The 21,112-nt window shown below is 42.6% G+C and overlaps 1 protein-coding gene across 6 annotated transcripts in view; it reads left to right on the top strand.

Moving 5' to 3' along the window:
* MTA3 (metastasis associated 1 family member 3) overlaps window positions 1-21,112 on the top strand; it is a 156,574-nt gene that overhangs the window by 115,748 nt on the left and 19,714 nt on the right. For all 6 annotated transcript variants that reach the window (XM_064164040.1, XM_064164042.1, XM_064164039.1 and 3 more), the window contains 3 exons: window positions 11,228-11,302; window positions 17,995-18,053; window positions 20,424-20,548. In XM_064164040.1, coding sequence (XP_064020110.1) covers window positions 11,228-11,302; window positions 17,995-18,053; window positions 20,424-20,548 — 259 coding nt within the window. The remainder of the gene's footprint in view (window positions 1-11,227; window positions 11,303-17,994; window positions 18,054-20,423; window positions 20,549-21,112) is intronic.

Genomic DNA, 21,112 nt, shown 5'->3' on the forward strand with positions numbered 1-21,112 from the left:
CACCACCACTCTCTGGGCTCTGCCATCCAGCCAGTTCTTGATCCAGCACAGAGTGAATCTGTCCAAACCATGAGCTGCCAGCTTGCCTAGGAGCTTCTTGTGGCAGACAGTGTCAAAGGCTTTGCTGAAGTCCAAGTAGACTACATCCACAGCCTTCCCCACATTCACCAGGCAGGTAACCTGATCAGGTTGGTGAGGCAGGACCTGCCCTTCCTAAACCCATGCTGCTGGGCCTGATCCCTTGGCCATCCTGTAGGAGCTTTGTGATGGCACCCAAGATTACCTGTTCCATGACCTTGCTTGGCACTGCGGTCAGGCTGACAGGTCTGTAGTTTTCTGGCTCCTCCTTACGACCCTTCTTGTGTATGGGAATCACATTGGCCAGCTTCCAGTCTTCAGGGACCTCTCCAGTGAGCCAGGACTGCTGATAAATGATGGAGAGTGGCTTGGCCAGCTCAGCTGCCAGCTCTCTCAGCACCCTAGGGTGGATCCCATCCGGTCCCATGGACTTGTGAGGATCCAAGTGACTTAGCAGATCCCTTACTGCTTCCTCATGGATTAGAGGGGAACTGTACTGGTCCCTGACTCCATCCACCACTTCAGGAGTCCAGCTGTCCTGGAGACAACCTGTCCCACTAGTGAAGATTGAGGCAAAGAAGGTGTTAAGCATCTCTGCCTTTCCCTCATCCTTTGTCACTATGTTCCCCTCTCTATCTAACAAGGACTGGAGGTTGTCCTTGGCCCTTCTCTGCCATTCATATATTTAAAGAAGCACTTTTTATTTTCCTTGACAGCCGTGGCCAGCCTGAGCTCCAAGTGGGCTTTTGCCTCTCTAATTTTTCCTCTACAAGACCTAGCAACTTCCTTGAACTTCTCCTGGGACACCTCCCCTCTTTTCCAAAGGTGATACACTCTCTTTTTAATCTTTAATTCCTTCAGCAGCTCCCTGCCCATCCAGCCTGGCTGCCTCCCTCCTCGGCTCATCTTCCGGCTCAGTGGCACTGCCTGCTCCTGTGCCTTCAGGAGTTCTTTCTTGAAGCAGGTCCAACCTTCCTGGACCCCTTTGTTTTCAAGGGCTGTTTCCCAAGGAACTTTCTGAATTAGTTCCTTAAATAGGCTGAAGTCTGCCCTTGGGCAGTCCAGTGTGGAGGTTCTGTTGGTGCCCCTCCTGGTTTCTCCATGTATTGAAAACTCTATAATTTCATGGTCACTGGACCCCAGGCAGCCTCCAACCACCACATCCCCTACCAGCCCCTCTCTATTTGTGAGCAGCAGGTCAAGCAGGGCTGCCCCCCTGGTAGGTTCACGTAACAGCTGGGATAGGAAGTTGTCTTCCACACATTGCAGAAACCTTCTAGACTGCCTCTTCTCTGCAGTGTTTAAGTCCCAGCAGATGTCTGGTAGGTTAAAGTCGCCCACCAGAACAAGGGCAGGTGATCTTGAGGCAGCCTTCATTTGTTCAAAGAGTAATAAATCAACCTCTTCTTCCTGGTTGGGTGGTCTGTAACAGACTCCAACCAGGATATCAGCCTTGTTGGCCTTCGCCTTAAGTCTCACCCATAATGACTCAACTTGAACATCTTTGATTTCTACCTCCACGACATCCAGAGCATCCCTAATATACAGAGCCACTCCCCCGCCCTTTCTCCCTTGCCTGTCTCTCCTGAAGAGTCTGTAGCCATTGATTACAGCACACCAATCATGTGAGCTATCCCACCACGTTTCAGTGATGGCGACAATATCATAGTTTTCCTCCAGCACCAGAGCTTCCAGCTCCTCTTGTTTGTTACCCATACTGCGTGTATTAGTGTACATGCACTTCAGCTGGGCTGCTGCTTTTACTCCTAGCTCTAGCCTACCATCCTCAATTCCCTTTGATTTATCTCTGGTGCTGTCATGTTTAACCCCCTCCCCCTTCCATTCTAGTTTAAAGCCCTCTTAACAAGCCCAGACAGCTCATGTGCCAGGGTCCTTCTCCCCTACTGTGACAGTTGTATCCCATCTGCTGATTGCAGACCTGTGGCAAGATGAAGTTCCCGAAGATCAAAGAGTCCAAAGTTATGTTGGAGACACCAACCTCTGAGCCACTTGTTCATCAAATACGCTTTCCTATTCTTCTCTGTATTCCAGCCTGTAACTAAGGGTATAGATGAAAAGATTACCTGTGCCCCTGCTCCCTCAACTGCTTTCCCCAGTGTCTTAAAGTCCCTTTTGATAGCTTTTAGCCCTCTGTTATTAATCTCATCATTCCCTGCCTGTATAACTAATAAGGGATAGTAATCAGAGGGCTGCGCTACAGTAGGCAGCCTCCTGGTACCATCCCTGACCCGGGCCCCAGGGAGGCAGCAGAGCTCCCTGTGGAAGGGGTCTAGCTGGCATATGGGGCCCTCTGTTCCCTGCAGAAGGGAGTCACCGATAACAATTACCCTCCTCTTTTTCTTCTGGGTATTACCTGCCTTTACCTACAGAGCGCAGACTCCAGTGCAGCCGTGCACCCTATTGTATGCCCACTGCCTTATCATTGCCTGGTAAACGCTACTGCCGCTGAAGTTAGCAGGAGCAGACACCACTTGTCTGCATGTGATCGGCCTGCTAGCCAGCGTGAGACCGTGCTCAGACTGCACGGCATCGTACACCTTCTGCACCTGAGGTCCTGCCAAGAATCCCTGGACAGAGCGTCCAGGAGCAGCCAGGAGACAAGGGCAGAGATTGCATCCTTTGCCAGGAGAACAAGGTGATGGTTTGGGGGTTACCCCGCCCCCCCACACTTTTGAATTTGCCCCAGCTAACTCAGACGGACCCTGGGAATATAGATGAAGCAATTTATTTACAGCTAGCAGAATTTACAAGCAGCTATTTACAATATATACAGTTATATACAATTATATACAGAAATATACAAAGGATAAACAATACAGAAGCACAACTCCCCTCCCAGAAACCTGAGTCCCCAGGAGGGGCTCTCAAACCACCCCAACACCTCCCCCCGGCCCTCTCAACCTTACCCCAGTTCTCAGGAAGAAGAGAGGTGCAGCCAAGAGGTTAGGGAGCAAGGTTAGTAGGAGCAGGGTTAATGAGATGTGACCAGGTCTAAGGCAAAAGCAAGAGTGAGAAACAAAATGGAGAAAAAAGTCTTTCTTCTTCCCAGAGTTCTCAGCGAGACTGTGAGAGAAGTTGACATCAATTGTTTTTATTTCACTGCCTGTTATCTAGTTCTTTTACCAAAACATTCTAGCTTGCTTCAAACTAGCACAATCCACCCCTGTCTACTTCGCTCAGAGTATCGCTGAGAATTATCCAATCTAATCTAAACCAATATTTACACTAAAACAATATATACAAGTTCAGTTCACACTTCAATCAGATGTAGGTGATTCAAAAGCTCAGAACAGGGACTCCCAGGTGATATTGGGTTCGTGCTCACGTACTGTAGATTCTATCGTAGATTCTCTCAGTGTTGGGCGCCGATGTTACCTAGAACAGAAAAACTCCTAACAGCTTGAATTTAAACTCTCTCAGCTAAGGTTAGATTTCTCTGTGGAATACACTGGATTTCACCATTCTCCTGCATTACCCAATAGGTGTGACCAGAACCTTCAGCAGAAACCACCCCTCGGACAGGTTTCCCTTCGCCCGAAGGAGAAAATACCCAAACAGTTTTCCCTAACAGATTCTTCTCATGTACAACAGGAACTTTATCACCGTCTGCTGTTTGGACCAAATCTGATTGTGCAGGTCCTGCTCTGTTTACTGAACCTCTACTATTTACCAACCAGGTAGCTTCTGCTAAATGTTTGTCCCAGTTTTTCAGAGTTCCACCCCCCATGGCTTTTAGGGTGGTTTTCAGCAAACCGTTGTAGCGTTCAATCTTCCCTGAAGCTGGTGCATAGTAGGGTATGTGATAGATCCATTCAATACCATGCTCTTTGGCCCAGTTTTTCACAAGATTGTTCTTGAAATGAGTACCATTGTCTGACTCGATTCTTTCTGGAGTTCCATGTCTCCACAAGATCTGTCTCTCCAAACCAACAATGGTGTTATGTGCAGTAGCATGTGGAACTGGATAGGTTTCCAACCATCCAGTGCTGGCTTCTACCATCGTCAGCACATACTGCTTGCCAGAACGAGATCGAGGTAGAGTGATGTAGTCAATCTGCCAGGCTTCACCATACTTGTACTTTGACCATCTCTCACCATACCATAAGGGCTTGACTCGCTTAGCCTGCTTAATAGCAGCACAAATGTCGCAGTCATAGATGACTTGGGTGATAGCATCCATGGACAAGTCAATTGACCTATCGCGAGCCCATCGGTATGTTCCATCTCTGCCTTGATGTCCGGACGAATCAGCTGATGAATGGGCAACAAAGAGTCACGGTTAGTTCTGTACTGCCTGTGATGAACAGTTTGAGTTGCAATTGGCACTTCCAGGTCCTCTATGTCATGATGTCCCACAACTGCAGATTCATCAGAAAGTTCAGGTCTAATGGACAATTTCAATTTATCATCCTCAATCTCTACAGATGCTATTCCAAAAGCCCATTTATGACCCTTAGGATCTTTGAAACAACCTTGTCTCAAAAAGTCAATTCCCAAAATGCAAGGCGCATCAGGACCAGTTACAATAGTATGTGTCTTCCACTCTTTACCAGTTAAACTGATCTCAGCCTGTATCTTAGTTAACTCTTGAGATCCACCAGTGATTCCAAAGATAGAAATGGACTCTGTCCCTTTGCAATTAGATGGCAATAAAGTGCACTGAGCACCTGTGTCAACTAAAGCCCTGTATTTCCGAACTCTTGAACTGCCAGGCCACCTAATGAATACATTCCAATAGATTCGGTTCTCTCCACTATCCCTTTCCTCCTCCTGGCTGGAGGCAGGGCACCCCTAATGCTGAACATGGCATGTGGGGTGTACACAATGATTGGTGTTGTTGTGAGAGAAATTGCAACTGTTGGAACAATTGCAGTTGCTCTCATGAGCTGAAGAAGTGACAGCTACTTTCCTGGCATTGCTGCCTCTGTTTCTGCCACTCTGCAGTTCCCTGACCCTCTTTGAAAGAGCTGAAGTAGGTTTACCATCCCACTTGTTCATGCTCTCACCGTATGTGTCACGCAGAAGTATCCACAGTGACGCACGTGGTTGCTGCTGTCTGGGTGGAATTTGTCTCCTCCTGGGCTGGAATTGCCTTGCAGGAGGTGGGCGTCTGTTCCTGACTGCAGAAACATGCACCCATTCAGATGATGCAGGAATGGTATCCTTTACCAGATTGGAAATTGAGGTTGTAAGATCCTCCTTCAGTTCTTTCATGCTCTTTCTAATGCCATTCTCAATACTATCCTTCATCTCTGTAGTCATAGTCTTAATGGCACAGATTATACCAGAGTGTGACAAGCTATCCTCTATCTGCCTGAGCTCGTCAGTGAATTCACCAACAGTGAAAGATCTTCCATTATCACTCCTTGCTAGGAATTTACTGGCCAAGATGTTAGCATAGGATGAAGGAGCAAGCTTAATAAGCTTCTTCATGAGACCTGTTCCCAAAGGAATATCGTCAGGCTCATGAGTGCCATGATCTCCATAAAGCACTTCCTTCACAGCAAACTCCTTCAGAAGCTTAATTCCCTGCTCAACGGTGTTCCACTTCTTGGCAGCCCATGGCAAATCATCTCGGGAAGGATATCTCATAGCCACAGCCAACAGAAGGCGTGTCCACAAGCTAACCCTACCAAGAGGACTTGCCAGGTGTTTGTCCACTCCACTCTCCTTAGTGAGTGGTCCCAGCTGCTTGGCAGACTTGTCTCCTACCTGCAGGGCATTAGCACCAATGCCACGGCATCTCACTAGCCAGCTTAGGATTGGCTCACCTGATTCCCTTGTGTATTCCTTCCTAACTTCCCTGACCTCTCTGAGTGGATCCTTGGAGCCTTGGATGTCATCTTCCTCCTCCTCTTCCTGTTGTTGATCTGGTGGTACTGGGCCTAACAGAACCTTCCTCATAGCATTCCTAAACTCATGGGAACCATCCTCTCTCTTGGCAGCTAACCTCACAACACTCCTCTCACTTGAGTATTGTTGTCTCAGCACATCTACAAGGTCTCGCAGACTAACTGCCTCCTCTTCCGCCTCTTGCTGCTGATCACCAGAGGTCCCCTGTCTTACATCCTCCTGCGAACCACTCTTTGTCTTAGCTTTTGCCTTAGCAGGTGCCAGAAGGGCCTGAGCAGCAACAGACTTGGATGTGTCTGCTGGAGGATTTGAATCTTTGGGAGTCTGACTTGGAGGGTTTGAATCCTTAGGGGTCTGACCTGGAGCATTTGAATTATTGGAGGTCTGACTTGGAGCATTTGTATCCTTAGGGGTCTGACCTGGAGCTTGTGAGTTCAAATCTGCCTTGCTTTTAACAGGAGGATTTTGGTTCTGGTCTGCTGGCTGGGGGTTTGAATTGGCTGAGCTGGTGTCATTAGGATTTGGACTGACTGGGCTAGCGTTACTAGCACTAGCAGTGTTATTATTTGCCTGTCCTCCTGGGATGCCTGCCAACCCTGACGTGTTTTGATTGTTGCTAGGAACATTCTGATTTTGGGTACCTGCCTGTGCTCCTGGGGCTCCTGCTAAACTCTGCGGCTTGTTTTCGTTATCCTTATCATTGTTTACGTTATTGGCAGGAACACTGGCTGTGTTCCCAGAACCTATAGAGGAGGGTGGAGAGGCTGGCAAAGGGGAAGCCGATAACCGTGTTCCCTTGTTTTGCTGTGAAAGAGACTGCTTCTGAGACACAGAATTTTTCCTAGCTCTTACAGAAACTGGTTTTGAATTTTTCACCAATAATGCCAAGATTAATATGAATATTAAAATCATGAGGCAAATATTAAAAACTGTGAGAAGAAAAACAGTTTTACACGAGCATGTGCCTATACAAACAGTTGGAATTCCTGTCTTAGGCTGAATAACTCTCATTAGAGCCATATTTAAAGCAGAATTTCCATTGATTGTCACATTATTGACCAGAGCTCCTGTAATGTCCTTGGTAATATTCTCAGAGATATTAAAACCAGCATAACCAAGAATAAAATCACCCCAGCTCCAGAACATATCTGAAACCTTAGCTTTAGCCTTATTATAAGCCAGATCAATGAAATAAGCAACAATTTGACCTTTTAACCAACTAAATGCCAAGAAAACAAAACCAGACCAGAGCAATGCACCAACCAAATACAATAGCTGCTTGATTAGCTTCATCTTAACTCCCAGAGCTAATTTCCAGTCACTCAAAAATATCTAGCCCCACGTTGGGAAAGCCAATTAAAAATGTGATGGTTTGGGGGTTACCCCGCCCCCCCACACTTTTGAATTTGCCCCAGCTAACTCAGACGGACCCTGGGAATATAGATGAAGCAATTTATTTACAGCTAGCAGAATTTACAAGCAGCTATTTACAATAGATACAGTTATATACAATTATATACAGAAATATACAAAGGATAAACAATACAGAAGCACAACTCCCCTCCCAGAAACCTGAGTCCCCAGGAGGGGCTCTCAAACCACCCCAACACCTCCCCCCGGCCCTCTCAACCTTACCCCAGTTCTCAGGAAGAAGAGAGGTGCAGCCAAGAGGTTAGGGAGCAAGGTTAGTAGGAGCAGGGTTAATGAGATGTGACCAGGTCTAAGGCAAAAGCAAGAGTGAGAGACAAAATGGAGAAAAAAGTCTTTCTTCTTCCCAGAGTTCTCAGCGAGACTGTGAGAGAAGTTGACATCAATTGTTTTTATTTCACTGCCTGTTATCTAGTTCTTTTACCAAAACATTCTAGCTTGCTTCAAACTAGCACAAGAAACTGCATCCTTTCTCCAGAAACCAGGAAGTTTCTCCTTTCCCTTGAAGCCAGGAGGATTCCAGCCTCAAAGTCCATGGACAAAGACTCCCCTGAAGTTTGGACACCAGTAATAGGCTGTGATGTAGCCCTGGAGGGTGACTGATAATTAATCAGAATTTGTAAGTGAATGCTTTAATGCCTCTGTAATTTCTATTTCCTCCTGCCTTAGAGCAGAAAGAGCTTTCAGCCCACCTGCTGGGCAAACAGCAAATTGACTCCAAGTGGTATTTGCCACGGGGAAACTCCTCTCTCTGTTTATAGTTTGAACTGTTTGCTAGTTATTAATAAGTTATGGTTGGATATTAATTCTAGAATGTTTTCATGACTGTGTAGATCCTTTTAATATTAAATTACAGTGGTTGGGGGTGGCAAGAGTTCAGAATATCGAGTTTAATAAATATATATTTTTATAGAACATTATCTCGCACCAGTTGATTTCTCCCCTCTGCCACAATCAGTGTAGGTGGCAGAATACCCCTCTGCCACAGGCCTGCCATAGGTGTTGTCTTTTCTGAACTTTGCCCAGATTTGCCAGGCATAGCAGCTACTGTTGCAGCCATTAAATGATAGTTTTCTAAAGGGAGGGTTCAGTTCCTTTTCCAGCGATTAGTAAGAACTGTTCAATGTTCAGCTCAAGCATTAAGCTAGGTTCTTGTCTTGGTTCTAGTTTAAATTTCCCAGAGATTCAAAATACAGCTAACAGAACCAATACAATAATAGGATTCTTTCCCCTCTCCCCCTGTTTTGGAAAGAAAGGAATTAGATACAGAGAGGAATACCCAAACACCCAAATAAATAGCCTTGCTTCAATTTGGAAGTTAGAAGAAAAGAATCTTTTAACAGTAAATAAAAGGTATTTTGAGGTAAGGTTGTTACAAAGAGGGATAGGGAAGGAAAAAACGAGGTATACAAAATATATATACAATCGGATTTAAGGCAATGGATGGTGATAGAATTACGACATGTCCACCACGTGGAAGGATGACCACCTGGTAAGACAGGAGCAGCAGGAACCAGAGTGGTGCTACCAAGCAGAGAGGCAAAAGAGAGAAAGAAACAGGTGGTTCCTCTGTTTTTATAGGGGTCTAGACAGGAGGTGGGAGTGGGCTAACCACTACACCTGGGATCAGGTTCAAGATCCATCTCCCAGGGAGGAGTCAGGAGGCCCTGGGATCAGGTTCAAGACCACCACCCCTCCAGAGGGTTAACCCTTTACAGTTCTACTGCCTTTTAGAACCTCTGTGAATCCTAATCAACCTAAACGTGTGAGTGGAATTTATTTGAATTACTTAAATCCCAGGGTAGCAGAGTGGGAGACTGAATATTTTATGTTCTCAGATATAACTGTTTTCCTAATGTTAAAACTCAGCTGTCATGCTTGCTAATCCTTGCTTTTTAATTATCAGCAGTCCTCACAAATTTGTAACTGTTAGATCTCAAATATGACAGGAAAGGCCTTGGGACTCAGACTTGAACCATGTTTAGGAAATGGGAAAAACTGTTGTCCAGATTCAGAAAATTGTGGAAAAATGTCTTAAAGTTACAGGTTTTTCTTGTTCATCTGAGGGGTCTATCTTGGCCCTGAAGAAACTAGAAAACCTGAAAATTCCCTCTCCCCGTTTCTGTACTGCTGACACCTCTTTGCTAATTTTCTCTTACAAAAACATCATGCAGATTGTAATTTTTACTTCTTTCAAGTAGTGTTTAATAGAATTTGGTAATGAGAGTATATTATTGCATAGGTGTTCACAGCTTCTTGGGCAGTTCAGATCAACCTCGGGAAAATTCACGTGTCTACAGTGTTCTGTCATTTAGCTGTGCATGTAAACAAAACACAGGATAATCATAGTCTGTTGCACAGGCTTTCTGCGATGTCATTCAGTGTGAAAGGATTATAGTTATCTAGTCTAAGTGCCTTCATGACGGCAGATAGCCAGGATGACTGTGCCACCTTGTTGCAAGGAAGAATATGGACCTAGCTACTGAGAAGCAATTAATTTGTAACTATGAACCAAATATTTTCTCTTCACTGGCCTTTTCTTGGGCACATTTCTTCTAAGGCATAATGTACCTGAGACAGCAAAAGGGATTTTAGTAAACTAAATTGTGTTGCTATTTATTGAAATGCCTGCTTATGCATTGGTTACATTGCTACTTTTTCATTAACTGCAAATGGACAGGGATTTACACACCATGCTATGCTGCCCAAGAGAATTTGCAGCAGTCTGGACTTGAGTCCCAGTTCCAGAAAGGCAGAGGTCTGGGAGCCGGACTCTCTTCCTCTTGTCTGAAAGCTATCGGCATGAACTGTGAGTTCCTGCCTCCAGGGAGAGGCAACTTGATATGGTGTTCCCGTCTTGGTTTAGAAACCTTATTAAAGGCTCAGGAACAGGGCTTAAAACATGTAAAAAGCCCTAAAGTGGAGTGAGTAGGATTGAAAAGATAGGATGCTACATCTGTATTTCCTGGGACTTCTAAAAATCATCCTCATTTCAAGGAAGCAGAGACTATTAATGCATGCCTCTAGAAAATTCCATGCACAGAATAGTAGCATATTTCCAGGTTATGAAGAAAAAAATGTATTAATTTGGTGAGAGAAGTACTAATTTAAACTATAGAAAGAATTTATGGAGTCAGATAGATTGCTTGGTAGTAACTAAAATGGCTACTGCATACTTACTTTTCTCCCAAAAGTGTTTGCTGATACATTTTTCTTCTACCAGTGAACATGTGCATCCAAAATAATCATTAAGTGCTCTGAGTTTGCACAGAGATGTTTGTGAGATATTGTCAGTATCACGCTGATTACTCAAGGTAGTGATTCTTCCTTTTCCTTCTTGTTTAATGGCCAAGGATGTGCAAGCTTTGCAAAACTAGTGCACAGTCTAGTTGTTATAGGGCCTGAAAACGTGTGAACAAAGTACAGTAACCATCATTTGAATGTAGTCTAGTCAAGAGGATTTGTTTTAGTCTTGATGTTCTTCTCCATCTGATACACTTTATAATAGAGATACTACCTTCCATGGTTCCTGATGGGAATATTGACTCTGTTTTGATCATTTTGTTTAACCAACTTAACCAGAATAAATTACATTGGATTTGAATGTGGTGTTGTTATTCTACATCCTTCTTAACTACAAGGAAAGCTTTTGTATTATTAATGACAATATTTATATTACCACTTGCATGCTGATTTTAACACAGGCAAATGCCTATGTTAAAATACTGCCATGTACATTCACATTTCAGTATTTGTGTATCAGCTATACTTGAATTGATAATATTTAATGAGTTATGGACATTGCAATTTCTTGGAACTGCTTTCATTTGTAACAAATGTTTTTCAGCTCCCTTGGAAGTCACTGACTAGCATCATTGAGTATTATTACATGTGGAAGACGACTGACAGATACGTGCAGCAGGTACGTGACTTCAGGTACATGACTGTTTCAGCAAGAATCAGTGTGTCTTTAAAAATCTGAACTTGTTAAAATCTGTTAGTTTTCTTAGGAAGAAATATGATGGGAGACCTGTTTTAATATTTTAGACCAGTGGGTTTGTGCTGTTCACAGGGTGCATTGTCAAATTCTCTGATGGATACTGTATAACATGTAGCTCAAAGAGCTTTTGAAGCCATTTGCATTGTATGCTGTTTGGTAGCAATGTGGTTCCTAGTTCTTACTCCAACATGGGGTTAGAACAAAATGGGTTGCAGAGCTTTAAGCTGTGCACCTATGCATAGAATGGAAGGAAAGGATACATTGTATTAAAGTGCCTCCTAATCTTGTGAACCTTTTATTGGCATTAGCAAGATTTGGAAACAAAATCGAGAACAGTCTGCACACAGGGGATGTGTTCAGCCATCTGATTCAGACTCCGATGTTTTGAATTGCTTTGATGCAGAATCGTCATAAGCTTGTACTGTATACTGACACGGGGATATTTTAAGCAAATTTAGGTGAATTGTCAATTCTCTGTATTGCACACTTTATTTACTCCTTGGTTTAGAGGTATAAAACATTTAAAAATACTCTGTTTTCATGTATGATTGTACATTTAAGTATGTAGCTCCCTCACGTGCTGTGGAATTGGTAGTAATAGTATGTGCAGCATGTTGAAACTAAATTTTGTGCTATAATGATTATAGCTGTATTGTTAGATAGAATCATGGAACTGTGGGGGCAGGAAGGGATCCCAAGGATCATCTAGCTCCAATGCCCCTGCCATGGGCAGGGACACCTCACACTAGATCACGTTGCTCCGATCTAGCCTGGCCTTAAATACTTACAGGAATGAGGCTTCTACCACCTCCCTGGACAACCTGTTCCAGTGTCTTACCACCCTCATGGTGAAGAATTTCTTCCTAGCATCTGATCTGAATCTACCCACTTCCAGTTTTGCTTCATTTCCCCCTAGTCTTGTCACTACCTGACATTCTAAAATGTCCCTCACTAGCTTTTCTGTAGATCCCCTTCAGATACTGAAGGCCACAATAAGGTCTCCTCAGAGTCTTCTCCAGACTGTACAGCCCCAACTCTATCAGTCTGTCTTCATAGGAGAGGTGCTCCAGCCCTCTGATCATTCTCATGGCCCTTCTCCAGACATGTTTGAGCACATCTGTATCTTTCTTTTAACAGGGGCTCCAGAACTGGATGCAGTACCCCAAGTAGGGTCTCAGCAGAGTGGAGTAAAGGGGGAGAATCACCTCCCTCAGCCTGCTGGCCACACTTCTCTTAATGCAACCCAGGCTCTGTTTGGCTCTCTGGGCTGCAAGTGCACACTGTGGCTCATGTTGAGCTTCTCATCCACTAGCACCCCAAGATCCCTTTCCTCATGACTACTCTCAAGCCAGTCACTGTTCAGACTGTATTTGTGCTTGGGATTGCCCCGGTTCAGGTGCAGGACCTTCCACTTGCTCTTGTTGAACTTCATGAGGTTGGCTTGGGCACACCTCTCCAGCCTGCCAAGGTCACTCTGGATGGATCCCTTCCCTGCAGCTGTCAGCCACACCACACAGCTTGGTGAGCAGACTTGCTGAGGGTGCACTCAGGGTGCACTCAATATCTGGAATTGCTCCAGATTTCATTATAGTGTGTCGAAGTCTGTGACTTCAGGTGGTCTGGTTTATTTGAAAGTATTTCTACTTTATTGTGTTAGAGTATGGAAAGTACAGGAAGTCTTTTACCATATAGTAGATTACTGGACTGTCACTTCCCATGAATAGTAAGGATAGAAAGTGGTATGCTATGTGATAGAAAACAGTATGCTGTGTGTTCGAAGTCATGTTTTTCTGTGTTTGTTGCCATAGATTTCACTTTTAACCTTTTTTTTCATTGTTAATCTTTATCCTAGAAAGGTATTGCCAGCAGAGATTTGCTGCGGTCTTTGCCAGCTCTTAAGGATTAGAGTTATGAATGATCTTAAAGAAACAGATAAAACTTTTATTAATACTGAAAGCCGTGGACTGAAAATGAGTGGAAGTGTAGGTTGACTTTGTCAACACTTGGGTTGCTCAAAGAATGATATCTCCTGTGAATTTTTTTCAGTATCAGTATCACCAAGGTTGGAAGAGACCTCATAGATCATCAAGTCCAACCTGTTACCACAGAGCTCAAAGCTAGACCATGGCACCAAGTGCCTTGAATAGCTCCAGGGATGGTGACTCCACCACCTCCCCGGGCAGCCCATTCCAGTGTCCAGTGACTCTCTCAGTGAAGAACTTTCTCCTCACCTCAAGCCTAAATTTCCCCTGGCGTAGCTTGAGGTTGTGTCCTCTTGTTCTGGTGCTGGCCACCTGAGAGAAGAGAGCAACCTACTCCTGGCCACAACCTCCCCTCAGGTAGTTGTAGACAGCAATAAGGTCTCCCCTGAGCCTCCTCTTCTCCAGGCTAACCAATCCCAGCTCTCCTCATAGGGCTGTGCTCAAGGCCTCTCACCAGCCTTGTCGTCCTTCTCTGGACACGCTCAAGCATCTCGATGTCCCTCCTAAACTGGGGGGCCCAGAACTGAACACAGTACTCAAGGTGTGGTCTAACCAGTGCAGAGTACAGGGGCAGAATGACCTCCCTGCTCCTGCTGGCCACACCATTCCTGATGCAGGCCAGGATGCCACTGGCTCTCTTGGCCACATGGGCACACTGCTGGCTCATGTTCAGGTGGGTATCAATCAGCACCCCCAGATCCCTCTCTGTCTGGCTGCTCTCCAGACACTCCAACCCCAGCCTGTATCTCTGCATGAGGTTGCTGTGGCCAAAGTGCAGCACCTTGCACTGGGAGCTATTGAACCCCATCCCCTTGGACTCTGCCCATCTGTCCAGGTGGTCAAGGTCCTGCTGCAGAGCCCTTCTGCCCTCCAACCCAGTCACATCTGCCCCCAGCTTGGTGTCATCTGCAAACTTGCTGATGACTGACTCGATGCCCTCATCCAGATCATCTATGAAGATGCTAAAGAGGATGGGGCCCAGCACTGATCCCTGAGGGACACCACTAGTGACAGCTGCCAGCTGGATGTGGCACCATTCACCACCACTCTCTGGGCTCGGCCCTCCAGCCAGTTCCTAACCCAGCACAGAGTGTTGCCATCCAAGCCGCGGGCTGACAGCTTAGCCAGCAGTTTGCTGTGGGGGACAGTGTCAAAGGCCTTGCTGAAGTCCAGATAGACCACATCCACAGGCCTCCCCACATCCACCAAGCAGTCACCTGATCATAGAAGGAGATCAGGTTGGAGAGGCAGGATCTGCCCTTCCTAAATCCGTGTTGGTTGGACCTGAGCCCTTTGCCATCCCTCAGGTGCACAGTTATTGCCTCCATGATAACTTGCTCCATCAGTTTCCCTGGCACTGAGGTCAGGCTGACAGGTCTGTAGTTCCCGGGTTCCTAATACTTGCTCTGGAGTACTTGGACTAAGGCTAATACTGCATTTCTCACGTTCATTAGGGCTTTGTTGTGGTTGTTGCTGCAGTAATCAAAGTGTGTGAGAGCCTGTTGAGTTGTGCATTGTTTTGCAGGATTAGGTTTTTTAGACTTACATAGAAGAAGATTGAGAGCTCTTATAAATGCCTGTGATCTACTTGTAATTAAGTAAACTTACAACATCCTGAACTCAGAACTTGAATACAGCATTGAAAGCTTTAGATGTAATCAGTAACAAAACCAGTGTGGTCCAAATACTTCATTTTAATGTCAGAATAATCCTCCCTAACAAAGAGACCAGAGCTTCATCCTGCCCTTCTTCTGGAAGGGTGAAAATAATACAGTTTGGTAAAATAAGTAGAGTTTTGTTTTTTTCCCCAGCAGAACAAGCCACCATAGTTGTATGAATTTCAGGGAGAAAATATGTTTGTTTAGAAAGTGGCTTTGCAAAATAGCATGATGCAAAAGTCTATGTGTGTCCCTGAGTCTCTAAATTGATGTGATTTAATATGAAAATTTGTTTCTTTATTGTCTATCTTTGTGTAAATAACCTGTATTATGTCAGGTGTAAGAAAGGTTTCCCTGTCAAAATAGCTACTAACTGTCATTCTTGCACGGTAACTAAAGGTGGTGATTTAATGGCAGTGGAGCTACTGTTGCCACCTTGCTTTCAGGGCAAGTTTACTTCAAATAAGTGTGAAGAGTAATAGATGTGTTAAAGTTCTCAGTTTGTGCTGAACCTGTCTAGCAAAACAAATTCATTCTTGGTGCTATGGTGCGTTTTATGACCACTATATCATGCAGTGTTGTGGAAGGGCAAGTTCCTGGTTAGACTGAATGAAAAGTGTCCTTCTTACTTGTAGCATTCTCCTTAATCTGTTTCAATGCAAAATACTTTTACTGAGACTTTGCAACACAAAAGGGAAGGATTACTATATTACCACACTATATTACATCTCCCTCTCATTTATTTCCACTGTTGAAAACAGTACTAGCATAGTGAAATTGTCACTTCTTGGGATATTTTTCAGCTGCTACTCATAACAAAAGTTCTTAAAAAGAAGAAACTGTCAGTTTTAAGGGTAAGTTGATTAAAAATCATAGAACCCAGGAGAAAACCTAGTTTAGTGTAGTTTGATCTCCCCTAGAATACAGTCTGTAAGACTTGCTTGGAATAATTAACTGTTTAAGAGCAGATGTAAAGATGTGTTGTTGCTTTGGTTTTTGATTGTTTCTTTTTTACTTTCTTTCCTGGAAGAGCACTAGCTGGTTTTGTTACATCACTCGAGTGATTGGTCACCTTTATTGTTACAAACTGGTAGTTTGTTTGTTGTCTAAATAGATTTCGATTTCACTTTCAGCCTTCACAGTTTACTAACTTTGATCCTCTGAATTTCAGAGGAGAGATTTCATAACTATTTGTTGATAGTTTTGTTTCTGCATCCTTTCTCAGTACTTAAAAGTTGAATTCAAGTTGTGACATTTTCTACTACTTTTAAAGAGCACTATTAACTGTAGATTTAATGGATCAATATATGGTTAATACTGAAAAGTCATTGTGTGTTTTTTTCTTAGAAGGCAATATATAATTCACTTTAGTAACCAAAGGAGGAAAGCAGTTGCTAAAATGGCAGTCCTTGAGCTCTCATGCTGGTATTCAAAGTATGCTGAAATTGGATGTGTCTAGTCACTTTTTACTGGCACTGCAGTCAGGGCTTGATACAGCTTTCTACAAATGCCTTAACATTTTGTCAGTGCTTCAAGGCTGCTTTCCTAGTTTCTTTCCCTTTATTGTTTTTCTCTTTTGCTCTGATGATCTTGCTAGGTCCGAAGAGAGACTTCCCTATTCTTTTTGTAGAATGAGACCTATTTGTTATGAACCTCTGTAGAATGTATATTACCTGCTGACCTGCAGTCTCGTGCTCATGTTTCAGTTTGAGAACAAATTCTGTACTGTTGCATATAATATGGATGCTTAGGAGTCTGTCAAAGATTGCTCCTCAAAGATACAGTCTTTATAAATGAGAGTTACATTGCAGAGGCAACTCTTTGAATTGGAAAAGATCAAGAGTTTACATAAGGATGCTTACCTGGGCTGTTCCACCGCTGAAACTAATTCACCTTGTGAGTTGCCTCATGGCTCAAGCAGGAAACTCTCAGAGCAGTCTTTCGATGATCCTTTTGATGATCAACATGGGAATTCTTGAGTTGTGAGCTTTGCAAAGATTGTATGTGAGAAAAAAAAAAGAAATTGAAGAAAATTGTCTGTTGTTGGAGAAATGAGGACATGAGAGACAGGCAGGTAGTAATTGATTTATTGATGGATGTCAATGTCCATTTTTTGTTTTTTTTTTTCTCTGTAAAATTGGCCTTGTTTCAACTCTCTTATTTTTTTTATTTTCTATTCTGCCCCTCCAAGCAAACAGAAGTAGTATTTTGACTACAGAAAGAGCAGGGATTTTTTCCCCTTAATCTTTTATGTACAGACAAATGTTTCAGATGTCTGAACTCTGTATTTATTAAGCTATTACTGAAAAAAAAAGTCATCTGAAGTTACTTGTGTGATACGTGGCAATGACTAAAACTCAACATTTTGGAAGTTAGTAATGCTACCTGTTTTGTGTTTGTTTTACAAGGAGTAATAATCTAGGAAATTCACAGACTATCTTGACAGCAGTGTAGCTGTCCTGCTGCTGCTGTGTTCCTGAGCTACATTTTTAGGGACACTTCAAGGAAGTAGATGTTTGAGTATTTCTAACAGTCAGGATTCCGATTCCTTATACTTCTTGCAAAATACTGGTCTCAGGGCAAACAGAGCGCATGAGAACAGACCGATATTGGTAAGAAACTCATCATGTGCTGTGTCACTGCTTTATTTTCTACTCATTCTGCAGTGAGGTTAGCCAGAATGTTGTCCATGTTTATATAGATGTGATTCATGTAAATTGTAATTGCTTTTTTTCCAATTCTATTGTTATGTTTGATTCTTTTGAGTTTTACTTGGCAAGAGAACATACTGTAATTTCAAACTAATCATGAAAATAGAGAGCTCATCTTTCATGATTTTCATCTTGTATGTTTCTGCACTTGTTTTAGAGACTCCTGAAACCACAAAACACAAATAATTTAAAGATGGATTATGCACATTTTTATGAAATGTTGTATATAATAAAATGTTTGAATGTGCTAATTTTTCAACTAGAAACGTCTGAAAGCGGCTGAAGCAGAAAGTAAATTGAAACAAGTATACATCCCTACCTAGTGAGTATAACAATAGTCTTAATAAGGTGCAGGTGAAGTTGAAACTGTGACATGCAGTTGCATACAGTAACACACATGATAATTTCGTTGTCTTTTTAATAGTTACTTTTCGTAATGTTTGCTATATATAAACAGAATTATACAGACAGAGAATCAGAAAAAGCCACAAACTCCTGTGGTAAGTGAAACCTTTGTACTTAATCGAGTCCTTTGGCCTGCAGATTGCTTGTTCTGGAAGCTTTACAAAAGGCAGTCAGGTGCTATGTGGAGCACTCCCTTGTGAGAAGGACCTTAGAATTTTTTGAAAAAAGCTTTTCCAGAATGATCATCCCCCAGTCTGTGTAGCACATACCATGTAAATGCAATACTTCAAAACAGAAGCTGGTTTTAATGTGGACAAATAAAACAAAGTCAGGTAGCTTGCCATTACAGTTTTGTCTTGTTGATACAATCAGCTACAGAAATTACATGTTCTGGCTGTAAATTAAAGGTAGCACACAGCCCAAAATCTTTTATATTTGAACAAGCCTTATTAATAAAACAGTTTTTTTTCTGGGGTTTCTTTAACCTGTTTGGGTCTCGTTTGTTTTTATTTAAACTCAGTGCTATATCTGCTTTTGTTACCATGCAGTTTACAGAACCAAGATGTCATCTGTCTCCTTCATGTTCATAACTTCCTCAAGGTTATGAGAAGAGAAAGGGTTACAGATGACATTCTTTTGAGATTTCCGTGGGCATATTAAGTTTTACATATATGTGAATTTCCCCTTGTTATGAATATTTGTGTAACAGAAGAGTAGAATATCAGATGAAATACATTGAAAATCCACTAATGCCTTTTGATTACTTGTATGAATTTCAGACACTGGAGCTTTGTTTCCATATTTCATGCAGACTTTTCTCTCTTAAAGAGATTCAGTAATACAAACTGCAATGTTTTAAATTCAATCTCATCTCCGAAAAGGTGTTGTGAGCTTTGAAGTTCAAGTCTCCCATACATGGGACCCTTTTAAAACAGCTGAAAACTGTGATGAGTCTTCCCTAGCCTCGGGGAGGCAGCTGCTGTAGGAACACTGTAACATACGCAGTCTTTCCATAATGCTATTACAATTTAATTTCTTTGGTCCATGTGGACAATTTAGGACATTCACTTAAATGTTCACAATAGGGACAGTTTATATTGGATGGCAAAACATGTTTTGACATGTAGGATGTTTGCTTTATTAATCTTTCTTTGTGTCTGCCTTTTGCCTCTATATCAAGACAAACTCTATAGTCAATGGTAAGGACTCTTGTAAAATTAGGGTTCCATCCTTAGTAACCAGAGTCCCTTCATTTCATGGTTTCTGTGGAATGCATCTAAGCAAAAGATTGTAACATGGAAGATAATAATCCCTTGATACCTTCTCTTGTACCTTGAGCCCAAGGTACTTTTCTTTAAAGTACTCAATAAAGAGTACCTGGAAATCATGACAGTGTCTCTCACTGGCTTTAGTGAAGAAGTGAAGACAGATTTCCTGGGGTTTGGAGTAGGGACTTGATGCAGTAAACATTTTTTTAATTGGTCATTTTAAGTAATCTTGGATATGTTTTATGTGATCTAAAGTAGCAAGTAATAATTTTAGTAATTAATGTGTCCAGCCTTGTATTTTGAGTATAGCTTATCAAAGGCATAATTAGCTCCCACAAAACTGGAGCTTTGGAAGTGCCGTACTTAACCTAGTGAAAGAGTATCTTAATTCTCTCTAAGCTAGCTGACCTGTAAAGTTCTACTTCACTGAAGTATTAGCAGGTAAAATAATCACTACAATAATCTAACAAAACAATAAAATCTAAAACCAGGTCTTCAGAAGGAAAGTAGTTTAAAACAGAACCCAAACAGAGAGGCCTGATACTCAATGGGTGAGCTTTCCCAGGGTTGTAGGACATTGACCTTTACTTCATTGGTACATATTTCTGCTTGAGAGAGGAGCAGCAGGCCCTGTTCAGGTTGGGCAGCTTTGTAGTAGTACAGACAGCACTGCTACTTCTAATTGTACACTTACCCCAAAGTCCAGCCTCACCTTCTTGACTGGAACTCCCTGTCCTGTGCTATGACAGGTTATTCTTAATGATTGACCCTGGGACTTGATCTTTTATTAGCTTGTCGGGTATCTTAGATCATGTTAGAACATTTTACAAGGATCTGTAAATTCAAATATCAAGGCAGCTCTTTACACTGTAAGTCTCTGACAGTGCTGAAAATATTAGTCCTGTTGTTCAGAGCAGTTTTATAGATGTTACTTTCACATATCAGAAACTAGGATTAATTGCTTCTTTTTATGTTGACTAGCTGGTTAGTAAAATCTTTTAAACATTTTTTGTTTAAAGCAACAAACCAAATCCTAATCAAATATCCAGCAACAGTGGGAAACCTGCTGCAGTCAATGGAGCGATGGGAGTCTCTTATCAGGCACAGATCTCACTAATAGGTCGAGCTTGTGAAAGTTGCTATAGTAAGTAATTTTTTTTAAGTAAATAATATTTTTGTAGTAAAAAATTATAGTTCTAATATGCAGTTTGTAGAAACTTACGTACTTTTGTATCTTGTAAATGCCGGAGAGTTTTCCCTGAATTGTATGAGAGATACGTTACAGCTGGTTTCAGCTTAGTGATCAAATGTCACTATTCAAATCCACTTTTTTTTTAACAATTCAGAAAGTACAGAAGGATGAAGTACTACAATATGATAGCACTGATATGGGTTCCCTTTACCTTCAGAATACTGCATTCAAATTCATGTTTGGTTCTTTACAATGGCAGGGCTGTTTGAATTGTTTGGGATTGTTGGTTGTTTGGGGGGGGGGGGGGGGGGGTTGTTGGTTGGTTTGGGGGATTTTTGATTGGTTGGCTTTGGGGTTTTTTTAGTATTTTATGTGTTTCTGGTGGTCAGTGCTGGACCCCTTGAAGCAGCAGCTTTTGACATAGATATATGTAATAAAATCCAGAATTGAGAGTGGCTACCGTATGAGAGTCCTTCACTTATCATTGCTATAGCTCTCTGTGTCTTCGACACCAAT

Source organism: Pogoniulus pusillus, chromosome 25 (assembly GCF_015220805.1).
Source record: "Pogoniulus pusillus isolate bPogPus1 chromosome 25, bPogPus1.pri, whole genome shotgun sequence".
Lineage (NCBI taxonomy): Eukaryota > Metazoa > Chordata > Aves > Piciformes > Lybiidae > Pogoniulus > Pogoniulus pusillus.